This window comes from Vollenhovia emeryi, unplaced genomic scaffold (assembly GCF_000949405.1).
Source record: "Vollenhovia emeryi isolate VEMERY1.0 unplaced genomic scaffold, V.emery_V1.0 DF939127.1, whole genome shotgun sequence".
In the NCBI taxonomy this organism is placed as follows: Eukaryota; Metazoa; Arthropoda; class Insecta; order Hymenoptera; family Formicidae; genus Vollenhovia; species Vollenhovia emeryi.
In genome coordinates this window covers 1,804,174-1,828,427 of record NW_011967239.1, presented here as the reverse complement: position 1 = coordinate 1,828,427, position 24,254 = coordinate 1,804,174, and the positions used below count along the sequence as shown (strand labels likewise).

Below are 24,254 nucleotides of genomic sequence, written 5' to 3'. Positions count from 1 at the left end.
ATTAAGCAGCCTACAATCTCGTCCTGCATTCTGACTAACGAACTGTCGCGTTTTGCCATGCGAATTGGCGCGCTACACGAAATATAAATATTGCACGACTGCGCTTAGTCACGAACAGTTAAATCGTCATAAACCGTGAATTTTTTTTGCAATCGCAAAATTTTCTCTCGCACACGGATTTACATGCGCATGCTTCCAGCGCCTCGCGCTCTTTGCCATTTCACGTGAATCTGTATTAGGCATTATTTGTAAAAAGAAAAGAAACTCAAGTATAAGAGAAAAATGGAAAAATATGATTAATCGAGAAATCCGATACTGCACACGTAGCATAATATTTTAAAATATATATCGATGTTGATTAATAACGACGCTGCTGAAGCGCACTTTTGCGACACCTTAATATTGATCCATTTATCGCTAAAGATAGGACACGCCGTTAAAACCGTCCACTGCAACGTGCAAATATAAGCAGAGTCCAGCCACTTGACCGATATTTTCGTCAACATAAAAATTCACTCATAAGAATAACGTGGAACGGAAAGCGCTGCGCAATTAAGACCAATGTGCAAGAAAGTTAAATAATACACGCTGCAATTTATGGAACAACGTAATAATATCGCGACAGAATTGTTTCTCGGGCTTTGTATACAGCTACATCTATTTAAAGAGAAATTTCTTGAAAATCTTTATGCCCGTGTCTGCGATACAAGAGATTTCTATTAAGTCCGTAAGTTTTATCTCAGAACATTCTAGCTAAAAAAATATAGAACATAGTGTAAAATTAAATTATAAATCATAACGGAATAGTACAACTTATAATGAAATAAAGACAAGAAAACGGTGAAAATGAAAGAGATAAGAAGATAAAACCATTTACTTAGTTACGAAAAAGAGTTAAAGACATAAGAAATTACTAGTTTTATTATTTATACAATTGGCCCCTACCTTCTATTAGCGTTTATCTTCTAATATTTAATTACGTTTGCATAAAGTTATTATAGAATCATAAAGCCGAATATTACGAAACACGTGTTTTCCTAATCTGACTCACGCTTTGCACTCGTTGAGTAAATCCTCTGTGGCTTTAACGCTCCGAAAGTTTGCGGGGAGTATAACACACGTCGCATACAATTTCAAACGAAATTTCTTGCTTACCTAACACGAACCACACGACCAGGAAGCACGATAAAGCTATGGAGAGTAATTTCATAGGCGAGACGTGTGGTCTGGTGTTGGGAACGGACAAGACTTCCGGCCGCCGAGAGCGTATCTGCGAGTACAACGCCCAGAACATACGCACGGCACCCAAAACTCCCCCGATCAGCATGTACACGGGGAGGTACGGTTCTTTAGGGCAATCCTTAATGAACTGCACACCTGCAAAGATCAATGGCATTGATTTTCTTACACGTTCAATATAAAACCGAATTTACACTCGGACAAAGTTTCTTTCAAATTAAACAAATTTTCTTTGAATATGGACCTTGTTAGACTTTTATTTGGTTTGAAAGAAATGATTTCTTTGCCTTAATCAAAATTTCATTTGATAAAGACTGGAATCTCTAAGAGAATTCATGTCTATTTCTTCAAATCTAGCAAATGTTTTAATGGAAGTAAATAAAAATTTAGTAGATTCAAAGAAACGTGATTTCAACGTATTTCATTTGTTTAACCTAAATAAATATTTTTCTGGGTGTACGTCCAAAGAGATAACTGCGACAACTGTGTTATTCTACACATTCGTGTTCGGTTTGGATTTACCAGAAAAGTCTATTGTGCACGTCGAAATGTAATATACGCGATATATTTTTTATATTTCTTTTATAAAAAATATATAATGTAAAATGTAATGAGTATAAAATGTGAAGTTGCCTCTTTAGTTAAACATACATACAAGACATATACGGAATAATTTCAATGTTACGTTGCATCGTGCGACATAATAAGCGCGATAAATGGCAGTAAACTCGATAATTGATTATATGACTTTTGCCTCCGTCGTTTTCTCGCCGGAACTTGCTTCATTAGTAGACGTTTTATGACGACGTCTTCCTTTTATACTCGTTCTTTTCATATCCGTGACCTAAATGCTTTATAATTTGAGTAATAAACGGAACTAATACGCGGTATAGTAATTCACTTAAAGCTCATCGTCCTTTTTTTATTGAAAAAAGAGAGAGAAAGAGAGACGCCTCTTAACCGATATTCTTGTCCATCAATTAAGACCTAACGTATATCTGACGTGCATCTTTTTGCAACACCAATGAGGAATAATTTAGCATTAATTGCCTGTTGCCTGACGTTTATTCTGTGTATCACGTCCTGGTTCGACGTTCGCGACTTAGGATAACATAACGTGCATACCTCAAGAGGTTCTCTGCTGCTTGACTTGAGTAATGTGTACCTCGTTATTATGCGCATTTTTTCTATATGTATAAACTATTAATTTTCTACTACAGCATAATCCCCGACGGTTTTTTGAAGAATTTATTTCGTGACATTCGCTGCGATGAGAAATCAATACCGTCGCCCTAAATATTTCGATAGTTGTAGAGGCATTTGTAAAAAGTTACAAGGTACAAGGAAATATCTTATATTGTTTCGAATTTTTTAACTTTATTATCTTTGCTTTGCGGAACTGTAATGTACGAATCTCATAAGTTCAAACTAATTGGAATAAACTTTCCCGTGAAGCAACCAACCGAAAACCGATTTGTCGATCGCCTCCTTTTTTCTTTGCGAAATGCACGATGAAGAAATCCTCTTAATGGCGTTCTAATTCTAATCGAGAACTCAATATGCTTCGCATTTCTCAAATTAGCTTCAAGTGCCTCATTAAATTTGCACGGCGCAGGCCGCAAACTATTTATTCCACGTATCGTAATTTACGAAAGATTTAAGTCGTATTCGGGATCGGCGATCCGCAGCCACTTTCGCGGTTTACCTACGCCATTACTATCGATTGCATGTTCTTACTAGGTGGACTTTGCCGGAAGGTGAATGCACCAGGTTTACAATAAATCAGGTTGAGCGCCCATGCTCCCTACTGCGCAAGTAACCGGCTATGCCCGAGAAATTAAGTATGCTTGCATGCTGCAAGCTCAACACGCTAGCAATTCGCGTGTCGTAATCCTGGTAGCATTAATTAGCACGAAAATGATGTCGTATATTTCGTGGAATTTCAACTGAATTGGCCGGAAGGTGAAATGCGTACAGCGCATATAATTCGCCTGATAGAAACTTAAGAGATTTATCGCGTTGAAATTTGGTTACATTGCAACTATATGTAAATGTTGCAAAATTAGACGGGAATAAAACGCCATTGGGAAATCTGATTTTGTAAAATGTTGGAAAATTTGTTGGGAGAAGTAAGATTTTATTTACTTTGCATTGCCGCAAATATCTCGCCACGTACCGCTGTGAAGATTTATCAAATATTTGCATTTTGCTGGTTGAAACTTTACGTCATGATTGAGAGAAGAGGAAACAATGCACCATTTGCATCTTGAATCCATTTAGGTGATTTGTAATTTGCATCAGATTTCAGAATACAATTTTATATATAATTTTATCGCATATTTTTTTATATTTTGTGTGTACTGTACATCTAATTTCCGTAATTGATTTAAATTCATTAAAGAATTTTACTATTTAATTTCTTTGTATTAAATGACACGTAACATTATACATAAAATTCTATCCTATAAATTCTGAATTATATGCTGAATTATAGATCGTCTAAAATAGACTTTATATATGAATTTTACGCAACGATCGAATTGTAGAAAAAGGATTTCTTTTTTTACCTGAATTCTATAAATTTATCTGAACTATAAATTATTTATAGATTTATCTCAAGATTTAATTACACTAAATTTAATTGCACACATTTATTTTCTAAAAATATAATTTAAAAATATAATTATATATAGATTCTAATATTGAATATTGGCATATCTAATGATATATCAGTGTCATTATACATAAAAAAAAATTGCATATAAGTGTAATACCTTTTATAGCTTGCTTTTCACTGGAGAGAAATTTGGACAGTTTATCACAAAAAATTAAAGTGCAGATTTACATTATTAACGATAGCGCGGAACATACAGGTACTTCTGACAGGACACCGATAAAAAAACCTTACCTGTACTGATTGACACGTGAAATATGTTAGAGAATCACCTTGTATTATCAGGCTCCATATTTTAACTCAAGTTGAACTTGGAGATTAGCTGAAGAGCGAAAAATGACCAAACACAACGCGATACTGATGGGTACTTAAAAATTTTCTTTGATATCTGCAAAATTATCCCCGTCGGGCTATGCGTAAAGCTATTCCCTTAAGAGAGGTTAAAGCGGCAATAAAAGAGCTCCAACTCTCCCGAGAAATATGTAAGTAATGGAGAAAAATTTACATCAGAAAAAGCTACAAGGTTTTACGAAGTTTATTGAAACACAAAGAACGTTAAAGAGAACATCTTGTTTAATCACCCGCTCTACATCATTCTTTTAAGTATCAACCGAATCTTTTTACTGGCACATAAAATATTCGTATAATAATCATTAAAAGGACATCAAGAAAGTATAACGTATTGAATAAACAAGATAGAAACGATATTAAGTGATAAAAAGTAGTAAAAGAAATGACGCTCGTAAATCTTGGATTTTAAAAAGCGCCATAGACCGAAGAACAAGAACAGGCTATATAGTTTTCCTCCAAGTCTCACAAGAGTCTATCGTTATAGTTCTTGAGTATAGATATACCGCCAGAGGTATCGATCGCCTTTTCGTGTCGAAGTGTAAAACGGATCGAACTAACTTCGGTGAAGTCGTTTTCGACCCACTTATCCAGCTGATAGTCATTATATAATATTCATTATGCTATCCGAACATACTTTCTCGTGATTAAATTATCTATACGTGGCCGATTACCGGTCAAAGACCTTTCTCGATTCGCGCAACCGAGATTAATCAAAACCGTCCGTCTACCCTTCTAACCGCATCCTCGTGTCTCTTCACTCACCGAAGATGAACATCAAAATAGGCACAGTGGACAAACAGGTCAGACATATGGTGAACGTCATCGTCTTGCTGATGACTCTCAAAGCGCGAAAGACGAAGTCACAGATGCCGTTCGCCTCGAGGTGGGCGTCTTTCAGTTGAAACACGACCGAGCCGTAGGTTGCCACGCCGAGATTCGCAGTCTCCGCGTCGCCCTTTTCAGGTGCTTTCGCGCCGCTGGAGCAAAGCCGGCGCGATTCGTCGCCTGAAAGCTGAAAGCACACGCGACAGCTCAAATCAGATTTTCTCCCGTAATGTAATATAATTTTGTGCCGGCAAGTTCATTCATTCTGATTAATAGCATACACGTGACATCAGACTTTATCGTGGAAAAGATTTCACAAAGCTATAAAGGACACACTCCAACTTTTAATTTATCTTAACTTCTCCCACTCTCTCTCGCTCTCTCTCTGCATTTTTGACTTATTGTAATTTTAGTAACATTAACTTCATTTTGTTTTATTTTATCTTCATTACCTTATGTCAGTGTACGTTGTTGTCTACCACTTCGTCTGTATTTCGCTGATTACAAAATAATCCAATTAGTGATGGAACAAGTACATTACACATGTTTTTCCATCTTTTTAGTAGAAATCGTATTAACCAGCACGTTCGTAATTTAGAAATAAAAATGAACAGTGAATTTAAGAAAATGTATTCAAAGATTTAAAAAAATCGTTTGAGAGAATTCAGACTAGTTTCTTAATGAATAAAAATTCAATAGTGGCACGAAAGTGTTTTTACGCAGCGATGTAATCACCAAATGAAAGTCAATACGTTTTATATTTTACGAGAAGCCGGACTTTACAGTACGTTTTAATTATTGGTTTCACCACTTTTTATCCAGCTGTGCCTCTTCGAAATGCCAGGCAGATTTGGCGTCAGAGATCAATTTATATTCCGTTCGCTTTCCACACAACGTAGATCCAATAAACGATCCTGAAAAGCACGAGCACAGCTTTGCACATACGACTCTTCTTTCTCATCGACTTTCGTCGATTCTCGTTCCACGTTCTACGGAATAAGATCCTTCGAGAGATCTTCGGGTAGCGCGTACACGTCTCAGGTACGTTTTTCGCGCGGATATAAGCGCGGAAATAAGCTGCGGATGTGATCTGTGCGAGAAAAATTCAAGCTGTCACGAGCAAAGTGCGCCGGCATTCTTCTGATCCGTGCAGCTTCACACTATAATTTTAACGGAAAGTAATAGCATGCACTTACAATAATTGCTTTAACAGTTTGCAAAATGCTTCAGTTTCATCGTACGGATTTCGTCATCCATCATTAAGTTGTAAAGTCAAGATGCGTCGGTCGTTTTTTATTTCTCAAAAGAAGTCTTGAAACGAACTTTTTCTTCGTCGAATTTTACCTAATAAGAAAAGTAGGGAGGAGAATTTGAAATATTGATCAAAGTTTGCAAACACGTATGCTATGTATCTTTTTTTTTGTATCGAGAACTTTTCTGCTTTGTTTGTTAAGCGTGATTAAACATATTTATCTTCGTAGAAAGTTCTTTTGTACTCATTAGAGTTTTCCATCAAAAGGCAATGGGTATGCCACTAGGGATACGGGCGTGGAGGATCTCGCAGAAGCTATCGCTTGTATCGTCATTCACTCGACCTCGCCTCGCGTGCGTTGCAGCCACATATCGTACCATGCTGCGTCTGCAGCAGAAAACCAGTCCGGAGTGCAATTTCAGATCGTTTAAGCTTCTTTTTTAGGGGGGAAACTTTTCCGTTGATAGGTGCAATATACGGAGGAAATACTTGCTCTCGTGTAATTTAACAAAAAGATAAATGACCAATCTTAGAGGCATTATCATCGCAACTTCGTTATACGTATGATTAATATAGCATTCTTTCCGGTTAAGCAAGACGTATTATTTTCAGGGCGGCTGGTCGCCCTGTTTTTTTATCATGCTCACTCTACGAACAGATTCCCGGCTCATTTCCCGCTTTTATAACCGAACTTAAGTAAATTTTTCCATTAAAAATTAAAATTGTGTAAAAAGTCTTGCGAAGCCCGACGTGATGTCCCTGGAGTAATAACGAGGAAAATTACTTTGAAGATTCTACAAAGATAAACGACGACGAAAAAAAAACCGGGAAATAACGCTTCTGCAAGACTGTACTCCATTGATTTTTGTCTTGATAAAAATGCTTCTGGTGAAGAGCGACACTTTTAGAATAAAAATCTGGCGTGAATCCAGTACGTTTGAATTCACCTTCTGTTTTAAACTTGGATAGTCATGCGAATTTGCAATTTGTGTCATAACTTAAATAAAGTCTACTAAATAAGTTCCGCGTTGTACTCACGAAACGTGAACAAAGTTAAATTTATTAAAACTTTATTGCGAGAAGATATAATAAAAATATATGTTTGCGTGGATGCACAATTTGATGCATATTTGACCTGTCAGCTATTTTTTAATATCATAAAGTAAAATCTTAACATGCCTATTTATATTTTACAAAAAGATATAAAATTTTGAAATTTGATTTCATTATACACATTGCACAGTTTTATAATAACAGATATTATTTACTAATTGCTGTTAATTGCTCTCGCTCGGGCTGAAAGCTTGATGAAAATCAGTTAGATCACACTCGCGCTGTTAAATCGTCATTCTTGACATCTAAAGCAATATTTTGGTTGCAGCGCGATGAAAATAATTGTGTAGGAAAGTATTATGCGCCTGTATCAAACCAATTCTCGTGTTCGGAAAAAGTTGTGCTCTTTTTTTTCCTCTTGGCACAACTCGTGGTTTACGGAAGTTGCCTTGTTAGCGTACTTCTGACGAGTAAAAAGAATGTCGTTATGCTTTCTGCCTGCAACTGCTTCACTTCATCGTAATTACCGCAACGGATGATAAATGACAAATTGCGACCTCGAGTTGCCCGCGTATATACAGTCGAGTCATAAAGATGGAGAGTGTCCCAGTCGCCCATTTCCGTCGCTCGGGCGAGAAATTCCGGAATACTCGTAACACAACTGGGGCGTGCACCGTAACGGCGTGGCCGAGAAAGAAATTCCTTGAACGTTGCAGGCCGGGATTGCAACGATGAGAAAAAGAGAGAGAGAAAGCGAGAGAGCCAGTTACCTGCGAAACAGAGCTGCTGGCTCGTCTGGAATCGGCCCAGGCGTTCGTTCCATATCCCAGATTGACCTGTGCGCCACCGCTTCCGCCCGATCTGACGCTTCCCGAGCTCACTTCTCTTTGACGATAAGGCGAGGAACTTCGGTTTCTCGTACTCCCTGGACACACAAACACAAACATTTGAATTTATTCGACTGCCTTTCGAAATTGTTGCTCGGGAAAGAAATATCTCGCAAAATTTCTGCGCGATATCCCGCGAATATTTATGAGGACACGAAACGAAACAGTTCGCGCGCGGGCGAAAGAGTCGCAAAATAGGGTCTCGTACTCTTCGAACTTGAACTGACATTATATTTGATAAAAGGCGCTTCTATTCCATCGATTTGCAAATTTAACCTGATATATTTTCTAAACAGACCATATAAGATTATAATATCCAGTTTATTTCCGCGTTTGAATTTTTTTCTATTACATTATTCCGACCGATAGTTTTCGGCTCTCTTTGTTTCAACGCGTTTGCAATTAATGAACACTAGGCAACTATGCAGTTACGAACAATGGCAAACGGCGCGCCAATTAACAGTGTTAGTGCGCAATTTAATTTGTATTCTCCATTTGCACGAATTTCGCTCGTTGTAAAGAGACATCATGCACTGCAAACTCGGGCGATGAGATATCTTTGTCAACAAGCTTCCGCGTAATGCGCGCTGCTTCGCGCGATAAATCCGCGCTTTCAATTTACAGAATACGAATCCCGTCTGCTGGAGAGATTTTGATTATTACGACGTTCCTCGCCGCGAAAATTTATCGACTTCGCTCGCACGCCGGTAGCTCGGTAAACAGGTCAATCCTGTCGTATCGATCCCCCGGCGATAATCATACGGAGGGCGTGCGAATTCGAGCGATAAAGCCGCTAAGAATGGGGTTTAATGCGTCTTAATGCGATACATTGTTATAACGCTTAGGCAATCAGAACAATTGCAAAATTATAATGAATTTAAAATTGTAATGAACCATTTGCGTATTTGCATTTTTACTGTTTCGAAATATTCAAGGAGAAACTTACGCTTCGACCAGCTGATCTGGCCGCCTAACACGCACGCAATCCCTCTCGCATCGCAGTCGCGCGAAGTGGGTAAGTGGGAATATGTATCAGACGCATATTTCAATCTCGTGACTGGCGGTGGTTCGGTGTAGCTGCTAACATTAACAAGCATCGTGTGCACGCGCGACAAAATCAGGCCAATTTGCGCGACCGAAACGTAACCTTTCCCGCGTGACGTTAATTATCGCTAGGGCGAACGCCTCTTATTTGCCTCGCGATTTGATTTTCTTGCGCCAGCGTTGGCGGCCCCAAGAATCGCGCCCCAATAAAAAAAAGGGAGACCTTAGCGTGCGGAATTATTAAGTTTCTGTTTCTCGTGAGTTTTATCTCATTCGGGAATATTAGCGGCGAATTATCTCACCGCAAGATACATACGTATCCCGCATGCGCATACATCTAAGATTGTGGTAAGCCAATTTGCATAGGTCGACTTAAGGGGTTTAATGCTACTACACAACACTGCGTGTGGGTTTTCCAACCGCCAATAGCAATTTGGCACACGATACCTTCGAGTCTAATAATCCGCATAAACTTGCCAAAAATATGATTCGTGATTCACGGCACTTGGCATAATCGTTATGATCGAGAGCCGAATTTCTGCGACGAGGAATTGTCGATTTGCGTGTCGAGTCAAGTCTAATTGTTAATGCAAAAAAAAACTGATAGAAGATTATTTTTACATTATTTAGTATCTCGCGCGTTAGTTTCGAGATACCGTGCTATACGCATGACGCAAAGATACTATCGGAAGATCGATGGGAAATTCGAAGGTACTTTGCGCTCGTCTGACCTGATTAAATCGCAATAAATTTAATCGTGCGAGAGTACGGAAAATTAAGAGGGAACAGAGGATATCGACGTCGCTTCTTAATGAGAGCCTCGTACCGGAATCGACGTCGGATCGATTGTCGGCTTGTCGATATTATTTTACATCTCCTGGCAGATCCGTTCCTTCCGTTCGTGCGTCAAGCTTACGTTACTCCGAGGCGCGAGTGTCTATCGCATCCGCCGCAGGGTTTCAGTGAGAAATATCGGGTGTGTGCGATATCGTGCGCAATCGCCTGGCGACCAATTTCTGTCGTTCGAGATATATTATGCGCGTCTATCGCGCTTGATGTCCCGAACACGGGAGAAACGAACGAAAACTAATCGGCTTCTCCGGAGACCTGACGTCGAGTTGTACGGTAATGAGCGTCAAATTGCCATTACATTCCCTAAGGAGAGGAGATACTTGCTGCCTCGAGGTAGATTCTCAGCCTGCAAATGCGGGGACGTAAGGAAACGCTCGCGTGGAATCTTGTTGCTGAATATTTTATTGCACGCCCTTACACCGTATATAAAACAGCGTCGCTTATAATTGCTCGACAGGCAGAAAATAGATGGAGGCATCGATATTTTTAATATTTATTTTAATGCACAGCACATGATAAAATCGATCCCCGAATAAGCCCATTATTATTTTTATCTAGCGCACCCGCTTCCGGCGGCTTCTTGTTAATCGCGTGATTATCTCGAGTCAATAACTCGATCGAATAATTATTTAATTCTGTCATGTATGATTGATACGTCGCGCACGTAGGCATATTATTGGCACAATCTAACCGCATTTGCGGCAAGCGCAAACATTTCCTTTGCACATCGCGTTGTGTTTCACCGCGACGCTATAATTTCGCGATCGAATTATATCTGTATTTCGGTATTCGGACGCAGAGCATTGCGGTTTGAATACGTTCAAGGTACCACATTTTCGCGGTAGTTTCTGTAGCAAAATTACGCAACGCCGGTCGCAACGCGCTGAGACGAGTCTCCGATGATTTCAATATCATAACTCTCGATTATTTGGACTTCAGTGGAAAAAGTAATTCTCGAGCGCTGTGAAGTTGGCACCCGATAGGTTTTAGAAACAGTTCCGTTGATCGGGATAGAAAAAGTGACACTTGAAAATATATAAGCGCGACTAACTTGCTGCAACACCTCAAGTTGCCAAACAAGTTGTTTGTTCTATCGAAATTAACGAAATAAACTACTTGTAAAACTTATATTAGGAACCGAAGAACTATTACGAGTTAATAAAACTTGGGATTTTTGAAATAAGGTGCCAACTTCTCACAGTAGCATAATTCGAAAATTGTTTTTTTTTCTTCATAATAGCAATCTTGGCAACAATTATTATTTGTTAAATAAAACAAATAATATATAATAACATGATGGGACAAAAGATTATCTAGGAGGAGAAGAAATTGAATTGATGTGAAACGATGAAGAATATTGAAAAATGCTCACCCTGATCCGCGGAAGCTCTTCTAGGATCTTGCAAGCCCAGATTGCCCCTCGGCGCCCTTCTGTCTTGATGCCCTCCGAGACTACCCCGAGGACTTCTATTGATCCCATCAGGCCCGATGCTTCCCCTGGGACTTCTGTTTTCGTCGTCGATGGCTCCGAGAGAGCCTCTCGAGTGTCTGTCGACGTCGTTGATGCCTATACTTCCGCGCGGCGATCGGTTCGTTTGATCGTGCGGTGCGATCGATCCTCTCGGACTTCTGTTGCTGCTCTCCGGGCATATCGAGCCGCGCGGGGACCGATTCGAGTCCGGCACTATCGAGCCTCTGGGCGATCTGTTAGGATCGGGCGCGATAGAGCCGCGGGGGCTCTGGTTCAGACACTCCGAGACTATCGAACCGCGTGGACTCCTATCCGCGACCTCCATAGGCGTGATACTGCTCCTGGGTGTCCTATGCAAGTCCGGGCAGATCGAGCCACGCGGACTACGGTCGAAGTCCAGGTTCGCCATGCTGCCTCGCGGACTTCTCGTAGAGTCCGGCACCAACGAATGTCTAGGACTACGAGTGGCGGCCGCGATCGCGGTACCGTTCTCCGGTAAGAGGGATATTCTAGAGCCGCCGACCGTCACCATACTGTTTCGTGGACTGCGATTATAGGCCACGTCCGGCACCAGAGAATTCCTCGGGCTGAGTGCCAAGTCCGGCACCAGAGAGTGACGCGGGCTGAGAGAGACTTCCGGCGTCAGGCTGTTTCGCGGTGACCGCACCATTTCCGGTACTAGACTATTGCGTGGGCTCCTGCTCGGGTCCGGTATTAGGGAGCCCCGCGGGCTTCTGCAGTAATCGTCCGGTATCAGAGAGTTTCGCGGGCTGCGGCTCACCTCGGGCGCCAGGGAGTTGCGACCGGTGCCATACTGTTCTGGATCCGGCAAGATCCTGCGACAGACTCCCTGAAATAGAGCACCATAGATTTTAGAGCGTTACCACAGATCTACTTAATTGTTAGCGGAAGAGTTAGGAAACTGCTAGAGCGAGAATTAGTTTTCAAACGTATATAAAGTTTTTGCAAAAGGGATCGCGCGCTCTCCTTTCCCTCTCGCGTAAGTATCTATCGGGAGTAGTAATTAGCTTGTCACTTCAGTGAATTAGCGCATTACTTTTCTCTCTCGAAATTGTTTCATTCCAAGTTAATTGATTTTTCTCGTTTTACTTGGAAATGGAATGACGGAAATATATATTGTATGTGCGTTAATATTGCACGCATTCGCGTATCTCTGCAATGTATCTAGTTTAATTAACATGGGAATTAACATAGGAATAAATTTACACTCGCGCATGAAAGCTGCATACTCGCGAAACATATCGAAGCCCTCGATTGAAGTGAACGCATTTTAATTCATTTTAGATCGCTGTTCAAAGCCAATCGATAACTTTCGATACGCGTGCCTACGTCGCACCAATCATCTCCTAATGAATAACATGTGATAGCAATCCATCTGCCGTGAAAACTTCATGACCTCAACATTTTGTGGATAAACCGATGTGCAAAATGCGAGGGTGACAAAAGTTTCATATTTAGTTTCGTCGACGGACAGTATATGCGGTGTTCATATCGATCGAATACAATGTCAAACACCTGTACAGTCGAATATCCCTTGAGTAATTGAATATTCCGCGTAAAATTGCGTAGCCTGAAGGGAATGGAAAAAAACAGAAAAAAAGAACGAAATCTGCTACATATTTCAGGCTCGACGCTCGGTTGACTGAGAATTTCAATTAATTGGAATCATTTTCTGCGCTCTACACGATCGCCAGTATCGTAAAATTGCTCGTCAAATCAAATTGTTTAAATCGTTATTCGTGGCAGTTTTAAAAATAGTAAACCAAGCCTCTTCTTCTCGGAAAGAGTGTATTTTTGACATATTCGTTCGGCCTCGCATGTACCAAAACGAAATAATTGGTACGGGCAAATGGTTTATATTTCATGTCACTGTACGCTAAAAGTAGTAGCGATTCGAATATATATATATATATATATATATATAGAGTTTAATTCCTTTATATATATATATACTCTAGAATTCTAGAAACGTAAGAGGGTGAATACTAAACCTCGTCGGGGGAGTCGCTCTCGGTATCCAGAGCGATATTCGGCACCACGCTACCCCTCGGCGACCGCTGCCTCTCCATCGTTCCGCCGGGGCTACTTGGTGGCAAGATGAGGGGTTTTTCAGTGGCTACACTCGCTCGTCGACCTCGCATCGTCGAAGATGCCGGCTGGCTCGAGTTTGCCACGTTTGGCGACGCTCGCCGGCGCCGCGACGAAGCGCTTCGATGTAACATCACGGCGACATCCTTTTATCCCTGCGACACAATGCATTTCCCCATCTTATCATTCACCCAATATCTCGCCAGAAATTATGCGCGAAAGCTTATTGGCGTCAATATTAATTTTTCATCAGTATTAACGTCAAGTAACGCGCGTTCTATAGCAAATGTGTGACGTGAGAGGTGGAAAACATTCCAGTAATTATAAAATTGACTAACTATGCTATAATCATTCAAGAGTATATTTAAGTAACTCGTAAATTTCTAAACTGTGTCTCGGGAAAATTTCGCTATTATAAGATTTAACAGCGTATCCTACAGCGTGTCTAATAGACACAATGTTACCTCCATCGTAAGAGGCTAACATTGTGTCTATTAAAAGTCCGAGGAAGCAACCAAACTCTTCAAGTTTTTTCCGAATTTCTCACGTGACATGTTAAAGAAGTGGCATGATTTTCTCATATGGGGGAGAATATATTATTATACTGAATCTATACAATTTATATATGTGTACATGCTTAATATATACATATATATAATATATATAGTTACATTATATTAAACAATTAATACATAAAAATATTGAGCTCTAATCTTAGACGAAAGAGATATGTAGCTTAGGCTACTATTATAATTAGAAACGCACTGTTGGATGCACACATATATTCCCGGATAGACAATTAAATGCCCAACGGGTTTCCAAGAACATTCATTATATATCTACGCCACATGAACAGTTTCTACCCGGAAGATGACCCAGATAAGTGCACAACTCGGAGTTGGGTGCATTATATTGGCCTGCCTAATTCCCCGACCCGTAACTGCGACGTGCATTTTGATGCGCCGATGGGAGCATGTCTCTCATCGCGCGTAACACCTCTTCCATATAGGCCGTGCATATATTATCGATTCGCGTAGGTCTAAAACGGTTCCGGAGCGGATTAATTTACGGCCGGGTATTGTATGTCGCGAAAGTAAGCTATGCAGAAAGCCTCTCGCGCGAACTCGGCAACACGTGGAAAAATACTTGGCAATCTATTTCAAATGAGGGAAGATCCGTAACAAAAATTGAAATCATATAATGCAATTGAAATACGTGATACCGGTTTATATGATTATTTATTGGAAAACTACGTAAAACTGAATAATATAACTAGGAAATTGAACATCTGTTTATATCTCATGTTACGTGATTAAACACGAAATATGAAGGCACGGGCATGAACAGGATACAGTGCGCTCAGAAAATATGACCATCGGCAACGTGGATGAATTATCGTGATATCGTTAATTGTTTTGTTGGGCGCGATCGACGTGGTGAATAAAACTCGTTCGTATTTTATACGATGCTTGGTGGATATTCGGTTTGGCGGAGTCGATAAAGGCTTTATTGGGCAACTTTTATTGACAGAGAATCATTTTTTACCAGGATACAATAGACAGTAAATGATGCGCTTTTCGAAGTTACAAACTGAAAAGATATAATTTCAAATAATTGATCAAACACAAATATCACCTGTGTATTTCTCACGAAAATTTACCGAAAAAATGTGCGAACAGTTTTTTCCTTGTTACCATTTCAATTGTTTTTAACCAATTCTCATGAATTGTCTTCACTTGCAAATAAATCCTCGCGGAAATTTTCACGTCAATGCAATTTGTTAAACGTACTTTTTAAATGAATTCGTGATATTTAAATCATCGGGTATTATTGCTGTAACTGTAGATTTATTGTTATTGCGATAAAAGAAAAATAATTCAAAAATACTAATATTTGGTACATGTAAATGTTTAACCCCGTTTAGTAAAATGAGCGCGAAATTTTACGACAAGTTCCAAGCGGGAATCTGTAAATCTGTGGCTCGTTAATTAAAGCAACGAGTGGCGTGAAAGGTAGTCATTATGAAAAACTTTCCGACGTAGGCTCAAGGCAGCATTAATTTCGTTGGCACTTCTTCTTATTTCTCACCATTATTCCAAACAGAAGCGCGACTTCTCGAAGAAAGTTTCCACGGAAACTTCGCAATGAAATCTCTCTGCCGCGAAAACTTAGGGATTGCACGTACGGTGTTACGACATTACATCTGCCAACACGTTTTCCTCGTTCACTGAGTAAGCAACTTAGACTGTGCACACACACACACACACACATTTTAACATACGAAACTTCCATGTGCATTTGTGGGGGTCACTTTTCTCAAACAAAGGTTCACCTCTATCTACAAATCTATCACGCTCGAAATTTGTACAAAAGACATCTTTAGTATCGAGTAACAACGAAAATCCATCGTGAATGTAATCATGAGGCATACACGCGACACACAATAGAATTTCAATGCTAGACTTTCATAATTCAGTAGCCTCAGACTGCCACCACTACGATCTTGTACAAGCTCAACACGTTTACTCAACTTATGGCGCCGCTCGATGAGACGCGTTGAAAATATTTCGCTGACATTTAACAGTTATGACGTGCGCTCGTTATTTTATCGCCCACGCGAAAGTCTTTCTACGTTAAGTCAACTTCGCAACTTGCATATTGTCGCGAGATTATCCGTGTTATCAGCGTCGGCATTTTCTTTCGAGCAGACTGCGATTACGATGGAGCCACGCGCAAGTTTCAAATGTAATAAACTAATTAGCGTGCTATTGATGTTGATTGTGTAACGCGAGTCGCAATTAATAACATTCGATAGGGCGCAATATGCCGCTGCAAGTGCGGCGACATTTTGCGATTATACGTGTCACACCTAAATTAATTACCAGATTAAATACGGCATTGCTTTAATGGGCTACGAAATGAACGGACTAACTAAGGCCAATAACCAGAAATAATTAGGAATTAGAAGCTTAATTGTTTCTGTTTTACAAGTTCAATAATACACGAGGCTTTTTGTGCGACATATATTTAATATTAAACAAATATCTCTGAAAAATGACTGCTCATTAAATTTAACGTAACAACCGCGATACAACAACATCACAATGGCACGGTAATTTTGTGATTATACCTAATAATGTTCGGAATAATTAACTATTTAAGTACAGTAATGCGTTAATGGGCTACAAAATAAACTAACAAAACGAGCATAAATAAATATTCCTATTTACTGGAAATTACAGTCAATTAACCGAATTGTAACGGGAAATGCAACGCGCGTGTGCTACATCTAAAAATTACTAGCTTTACATGTAGTAGGAGATGAGAGATACGCGTGGGACGCCAGTAGCTGTATTACACCCTTTCAAGTTTTTTCAAGAAATAGAGAAAAGTAAATAAATATGAAAAAAAAGGTAATTGAATAAACTGAGATTATTTTTAAATCTCAATGTACGTCATCCATACATACATCGAAGCTTAAATAACGTCGTTGAGAAAAAAATTTTCCATTTTGTGTGTGACGCGCACTGATTAAAAATAAGAAAAGGGAGCAAAAAGAGAAGCTCAGAAATTAGAATATCGAGCAATATTGCGGGGGTTGGGCGTCCAGAGGATATTCATTAAATGTCCGCTGTATCGGAATCGCGAGAACGACAAGGTACTGAAAGTTAATTAATCGGAGCAAGCAGAGCGCAGTCAATTACTCGTTGCGATACTTGGACGGATCGACTCTGCGCCGTAGGCCGTACAGTATATCATTCGACTGACAAGTCGTTTACGGCCACCCAGCACGAACTTTCGTATAGTTGTAAACGACCTATGTCTACTATGCTCGCCGTCTGAATTACGCGGTGGAGATTAATTTTGCGCATCCAGCACGGCGAGCCGCCACGAGACGATCTACTTAGATGCTATACGCGCGCGTCCATTAAGGCCTAATCTCTCAGAACGTAATTATCACGTCGCACCGTCGCGTCGTGTCTGAAAAGACGTATGAATTATTGGATGGACAAGAAACGGCGTTAACGAAGATGGAACGCAACGCGAGTTTGTAATAGCGAATGTTCCCCGATCTCTCTTCGTATTTCTCTTGCGACACTGAACTTCCGCGCGGTGCGAGAGTTCTTAAGCTGCTGAATGCATAATGTCGTACGACAATTAGACTCCAAGGTGAAATGCATTCGATGCATATAGAAAAGCTCGTTGTATTACACAGAAAGTCTGACGAGCCACATTATTAGGAGCGAAATGTTAAGAGCCGAGAGTTGAAATTACGATATTACTATCGTTACGTGTATCACTAGTGTCGTTTCCTCCGTGAAAGTAGCGAATTGCTGTCACTACGATTTTGACTCCGAGACCATTGAATATTTCTATTTCGGAGTTGCCTTTGTCGATCACTTACGCCAATAATTAATTTTCGTCGGGCAGGTTGAGAGTTTATCGACCAAACAGCGGCATGCAAATAAGATCGATAAGGAGTAAAGTAAAGCCGGAACATTTTCAGATAATAATAAAGTACAGCATTAGTAAACTGTTATACGGCATATTTAAGATATTTTGTCATGGAAGAGAGTACCTAGTATCTAAAACGTAATACTGGCATATACGAGTACTTATATAATAAATCCTTTAACCTAACCAAGCAACCATTTATCAATCACTTTTGGCTCCCGGTATCAGTACTTAAATGGAGGCAACATAATTAATCACGCGCCCACCACTCTATTAAGTCTCCGTGATATCCAAATATAACGCGAAAACGTTTATCACGCTCGATTAGCGCCGCGGATAGTCGCTACGAAAAATTAACTAACTGAATACTAATTGACGTGCCATTAAGACAAACGATTCCGTCAGTCTAATGATAATCGAGCGAGTTAAGTCCTCGGAAAGTTGGAGGGTGGTATCACCGCTAATCTATGTACAGATCAAATAAGCATTCCGTCACGCAGCGTCCCGTCCGGCCGCCCTCGCGCGCGCTCTCGCACCTTTTCTCTTATCATTTTTCCCCGCGGGCATCCCCGAGGAAACCATTTGTCTTCTGTTGGGGCAAGCCGGCAAATGAAACGGGTGAGCTTAACGGCGTGGAATTCATGCCAATTCCGCAGAGTGCGGTGCCGTGTATACGCGTACGACCGCGATTCGTTTCAATTTTTATCGTCTACAAAATTATTCCGCGGGCACGTACCTATCCCGAAGGGTGGAACGCGAATAAGTGAGTTTCAGACGGGTCGAGGATAAACGAGAAACACGTAGACGCCGGCGGGAGCTGCGGGAGTGGAGAGGTCAGGAGGCTGTGCTGTAGCTCGCGGAGCGATGATGGCCCTCCAAGTCAACGCTTTGCTCGCAGTTCTCGGGCGAACCAATCAACGCTGATTATTTCGACAAAATCTAGAACTTACTTACATTATTAAGTCCTATAAACACTCACGCAAATTAAGTTATTCAGGACATATATTTGCATTTTTTAAATACGTAGATAAATCATGTTTTTAACCTCGTGCACAAAAGAATAGGGAAACAACAGCACACGCCTAACAAAATATCCGGCAGAATACGTCGAAATATGTCGACGCAACCTATAATTTTATTCAATTGTTCGGCATCGCGATTTTGCTGGAGAAAAGAAAAGATGCAAAATGAGCGAAATAAAAATGCAGAGCAGATGCAAGAGAATAAAAGCGTGGGAAAATGAATGCTCGACAATTTCACTTTGTCGAGGAATTTTTTTGCGTACATCATAAGTAGCGGCCTGAATACAAAAGCCATTTTTTAGGTGAAATTTTCGCACTAAGGTCTTCTCATGTTTAGCTATTTTATCGAGTTTTCGACGAAATTTAATAAAAATTTAAGAAATAAAAATAGAAAGTTGACCCAAGCGAAGCTACACGCGCGAGTCTTTTATTGTTAAAACAACTTTTGTTTAAAAAATATTGCATGACAAGGCCAGTAGCACGTGCGTAAAGAACGTCTTTCCTTTCTTGTCGTTGATATTTAAAGAGCTTTTCTATCTTCAAATGACGATAAAAGCACTTAACTTGAATTGAAATCGAGGATTCTCTCTAAAATAACGTCAGTTTTTATATTTGATCTTCTCTTGATGATATAATTTTTATGTCAAACTTATAACGTTCTTTTGCTCTTTACCAAGAAATCATTTTAGAGATTAAAGTCCACACGTATATTTGTATAAGCAATCGTAAATTTATAGCTATAGATACGGTATAAGAAATTGTTGCTGTCGCTTCGTGGAAATAAGTCTTTGTTGCTAAATACTCGGTTTTTCCTGAAATACTTTACAGAGTAGCCGGATAGAAGCCGTCATTATAAACAGATTCCAGCCGGAAAGGGTCGATACTTCTCGGTGAAACTTTTCTCAGAATCTTTACGTATTGCAGTAAATGCTTCGTAATTAAGCCAACTGATCGTGTTCCATTAAGAGTTCCAGATTCGAGATGGCATTTTTCGCGCGCGGTACAGAATTCCGCAATATTTATATCTCAGGCTAACGACCGCTGCATTTCCCCTTTGTCATACAAATTTATCGTGTTCGCCGAGAGCGTCGTAATGAGTGCGCGAAAAGGAACGTAATTATGTTCTCGAGCGCCGCTAGGTATCTAACGCAGCAACGCTGACTCAGGCAAAGTAGCTCCTTATTATTCGAATTTCTTCTATTATCTCGCGAGCGAAACGAGAAAGCGACGTACATCGTTGCCGACAACAATTAAAAGCTCCGTGCCTAGAAGCGCGCAATCTAAAGAATCAATAGCTACCGCGGTGAAAGCAAAATTCTTTATGACTGTTCGTTCAAAGCTAATGCGTAACAGCCTGTCAACATCGGAAATTCAACTGCAAAAAATCGACGTCACGTCAGTGGAAGTTTTTCGCTCTTATAGGCGCCTGTAGCAACGGCATGTCCGAAACAAAAACGAAATTTCCGGTGCCGCGGGAAGGGAAGCAAAACGCGTGGAAATGCATTTCGCGGAAAACCTGGCAGTTTCGAGAAATCCTGACCGTCTCGCACGAGGAAAAGTTTATTAATTCATAATTACGCTAATGACTTGTGCACAGTACTAACGGCTTAGACAAGATTTTCAGTAATGGTAGACACATACGCTCGCCGCTAACGAACTGCGTTTAATACAAACATGCTTTTCTCGCAATATAATCTGATATTCATCTCGGGAATTACAATGAGGAGGAAAATTTAATGAGAAAAAGAGGCGGGCTCTCTTAATCTCCTCATTTCTAAACATTTATTAAGATTTATGTGCATCCTTTCGAGATCGAATAGTACAAAAAGTATCTATGACAAGTTGAGCTATTGTAAAAAGTTTTCGACTGTGGAGTTAGCAGTCGACCAGCCTCGAACTTTCCGATTCCAGAAAAAAAAAGTTTTATTATATATAATACGGCAGAAAAAAAAATTTCCATTCCCGCGAGATTAAATTCTGAATGATTGGGTTAGTAAACTTAAAATAAGACCATCGGGTTTGGAAAAGAGGTCCTTCGAGAACGGAATATCAAGCACTCCGACAAAGTAAGGGTGCATATAGCGAAGGAAATAGCGCATTTCTCCCACGATTGGGATCCTACCGGGAAAAGAGCGTTTCGTGGTGCTTGTGGTAAAAAGAATGTGGTCGCCGTTAGAAGGTACGAGCAATCGACCAAGAGTTGATTCCTTTTGTCTGTCCGAGTGCCGTCCGCTTCTCTTTGTTTTGTCCTCCGGAGTCACCTGGCGAACTATATCAATTACTTTTTACCGATCTAAGAAGCAAGACCTCGGAGAGGATGACAAGATGGCAATCCATCAGAGCCGCAGTCTCACCGATTGCGGTGTCTTTAAGCGCCCGCCTTTAACGCTGCCCTTGTTCCGCTAAATGTCACCGTGTCTCCCCTCATGACCGTGACGTTATCCTGGCGAAGGAGGCATAATTGAATAGACGAGATACAGAGGGCTGGCAAGCCGAGGCAAGATGTTGGCAAACACGATTATGTTGATGGTATTCAGATTAAATGGGTAATGTAATGGCATTAACGCCGACCTGCCCCAGCAAGTTGTTTCATATCACGCCGAGTTTGTATAATGTGCGCGAATCTCAGGGGCCCTACCGTTCGGGGATTACGTTCGGGGGTTGCTCGCGAATTATTCGCAGCCGCGTTCCGAACCAGACGATAATTATAAAGCATACAGTGGTGACAGGTGCGTGGTGCACGAGCGATACGACGAATAGTTCGACATATTAATCGATAATGAATCGAAAGTTACGACACAACAATGCATTATATTATAACAAATTCGAGAATCGTGCAAATGCGTCAAGAGAGAGAGAGAGAGAGAGAGAGAGAGAGAGAGAGAGAGAGAGAGAGAGAGATGAGAGAGAGTTTGTGTGTGTGTGTGTGTGTGTTAAACGCGTAGCATGAGTACCAATAAATAAACTTCGAGTATTTCCATAAATAAATGGATTCCGATTTAATATAGCCGGATACGCGAAACCGAGCGCGAAACATTGCAATGAAATCGTTAACTGCTGAATCGGAATGGAAAACGAAATCGCAAGGGAAGCTTTACGACGTGATAAAAATCGCCTCTCCAAGCGTAACACGTTCAAGTTTTACCTGTACACTCTGACGTAAAAATCGGCGACGGTAAATTTCAATATGCAAATTGGCAAGGATGGCCACCCACGCGGCCAGTCGTGTACCGAGAGAAACGGCGAAAGATAAATTAAACGAGACAAAACGTTTGCCTCTCTTGATATCGCGATCTCGTTATCATATTGATGCGCCAGGCGTAATTCGCCGCCGTTAGCTCCTCCCTCGGCATGCCGTTACATCTCATGAAGTCGATTTACTCCCGTGGCAATTTGAAGAAACATTTCAAATTAAGCGCATCGCAATATCTTCCCGTCGGCTCTCGAAACCCGCGCGACGGAAATTCTCGAACGGAAGGTTTCTCTTAAGTTCACAATGTTCGCGATATTGTAGTAGTAAAATTCTCCTTAAACGGAGATACGGCATCTCATTCAAGACCGCGAATACTAATGACAGTAAAAATAAATGTTGCTTCTCACTGCTTACTACTTGCAAACCAGACCAAATTAAATGACATTCTGCAGTTTTCTCATCCGCGAATTATAATTATTAAAATTAAGATCGGGGACTCGGAACATTTTGTACAATAGATTGATACGCAAAATGTATAGTCACCGAGCTAAGTGACTTGAAATATTAGGTATAGAATTTTCGACTTATGTTTATTTCATATTCCGTAGGCGGGACAGCGAATTCCTAACGTTCGTTTTGTTTTTCTCCCCGGGCGGGGAGAAAACCGCTCGGCGTCCTGCGTGTCATTGTTTACGCGAAAGTCGCCGCGCTATCATTCACTCGCCGAGCCTCGAGCCGGCAGGCCGTGTCGAGAGTCGCTCCGTGCGTCGTATTACTTTTGCATTATCAGTTTTCGAGACACGATGAGTATGAGGGTGAAACAGTGTTAATTCGCACACATTTATTATTAACATGTAACGTTCATCAATTAATTGTTAGTTCCTACAACTTGTAATGAGAAACGGTCTGCATGTTGAAGCGACGGCTTTTTATAAACATAGATATTTCACGAGACTAAGGCCCGGTTTCACCAAACGCTTAACTTTAATCTTAGTTTAATTCATGTTTGTCTCTTTCTAAAGTAACAGTTGGAAAGGGACAAAGAACGAATTAAGCCAAGCTTAAAGTTAAGCGACGTTTGTGAAACCGAATCTAACTCACATAAAATATAAACGTAAACCGTGGTACTTTGTCGCGATTACATCTCGTTTATGTATCGCACTTTGAATTGTCTTCAGTATAATGTTTTTCATTTTCGGGAAAAGAGAGAAATTCGTTGGCGCGCATTGTTTGCTGTAATTCGTCGTACTCCGTTGTACTTTGTAGCTCGAAGATTTAGAGAAAGTCATTTATTGTCGTTACGTTATATCCCAAAATTTGATCAGAAATTATCTCAGTACGAACTGTTACAATTAATGACGACTATTCGTTGTAGCGAATGTTTTGTTGGCGTAATTCGCGCAAGGATTAGATTCACTGGCGGTAATGGCTGTAAAATATTGCGGATTGATAGCTATTTTTGTGCCGCGGATACTTGAATTCTGACGCTCGCGTTGCGTTTTATGTCGCCAATCTAAAAATGATTTATTCATTGCAAATCCTTCCGAATCAAGAATACAAGTTGACACGCGAGTTATGAATTTATTTACGTGACGGAAAGTCACACGACACGTGTTAATAATACTTGGTGCGTTTCGCGGTATTTCACGTCGCGTACGGGAGTGCCACGCAAAATTTCGCGCGATCGTAATTAATCTTTTTCGCGAGTGAATTGTGTGAGTGCAACAAGGAAATCTGGGAGGCATCGGGCAATGCTAGAGCAACTACGAGGCATTTTATATTTTATATATTATTTGTTCTATCCACAGTTACAGCACACGTGACTGT

General features: G+C 40.5%; 1 protein-coding gene across 2 annotated transcripts in view; it reads right to left on the bottom strand.

Annotated features, from left to right (window-relative positions):
* LOC105568803 (peptidyl-prolyl cis-trans isomerase CYP95-like) overlaps window positions 1–24,254 on the bottom strand; it is a 56,038-nt gene that overhangs the window by 6,734 nt on the left and 25,050 nt on the right. For both annotated transcript variants that reach the window (XM_012024769.1, XM_012024768.1), the window contains exons 2-6: window positions 13,661–13,912; window positions 11,550–12,498; window positions 8,165–8,319; window positions 5,027–5,276; window positions 1,156–1,377 (exon numbers count right to left, since the gene is read on the bottom strand). In XM_012024769.1, the coding sequence (XP_011880159.1) occupies window positions 1,156–1,377; window positions 5,027–5,276; window positions 8,165–8,319; window positions 11,550–12,498; window positions 13,661–13,891 (1,807 nt within the window). In that variant the 5' untranslated portion in view covers window positions 13,892–13,912. The remainder of the gene's footprint in view (window positions 1–1,155; window positions 1,378–5,026; window positions 5,277–8,164; window positions 8,320–11,549; window positions 12,499–13,660; window positions 13,913–24,254) is intronic.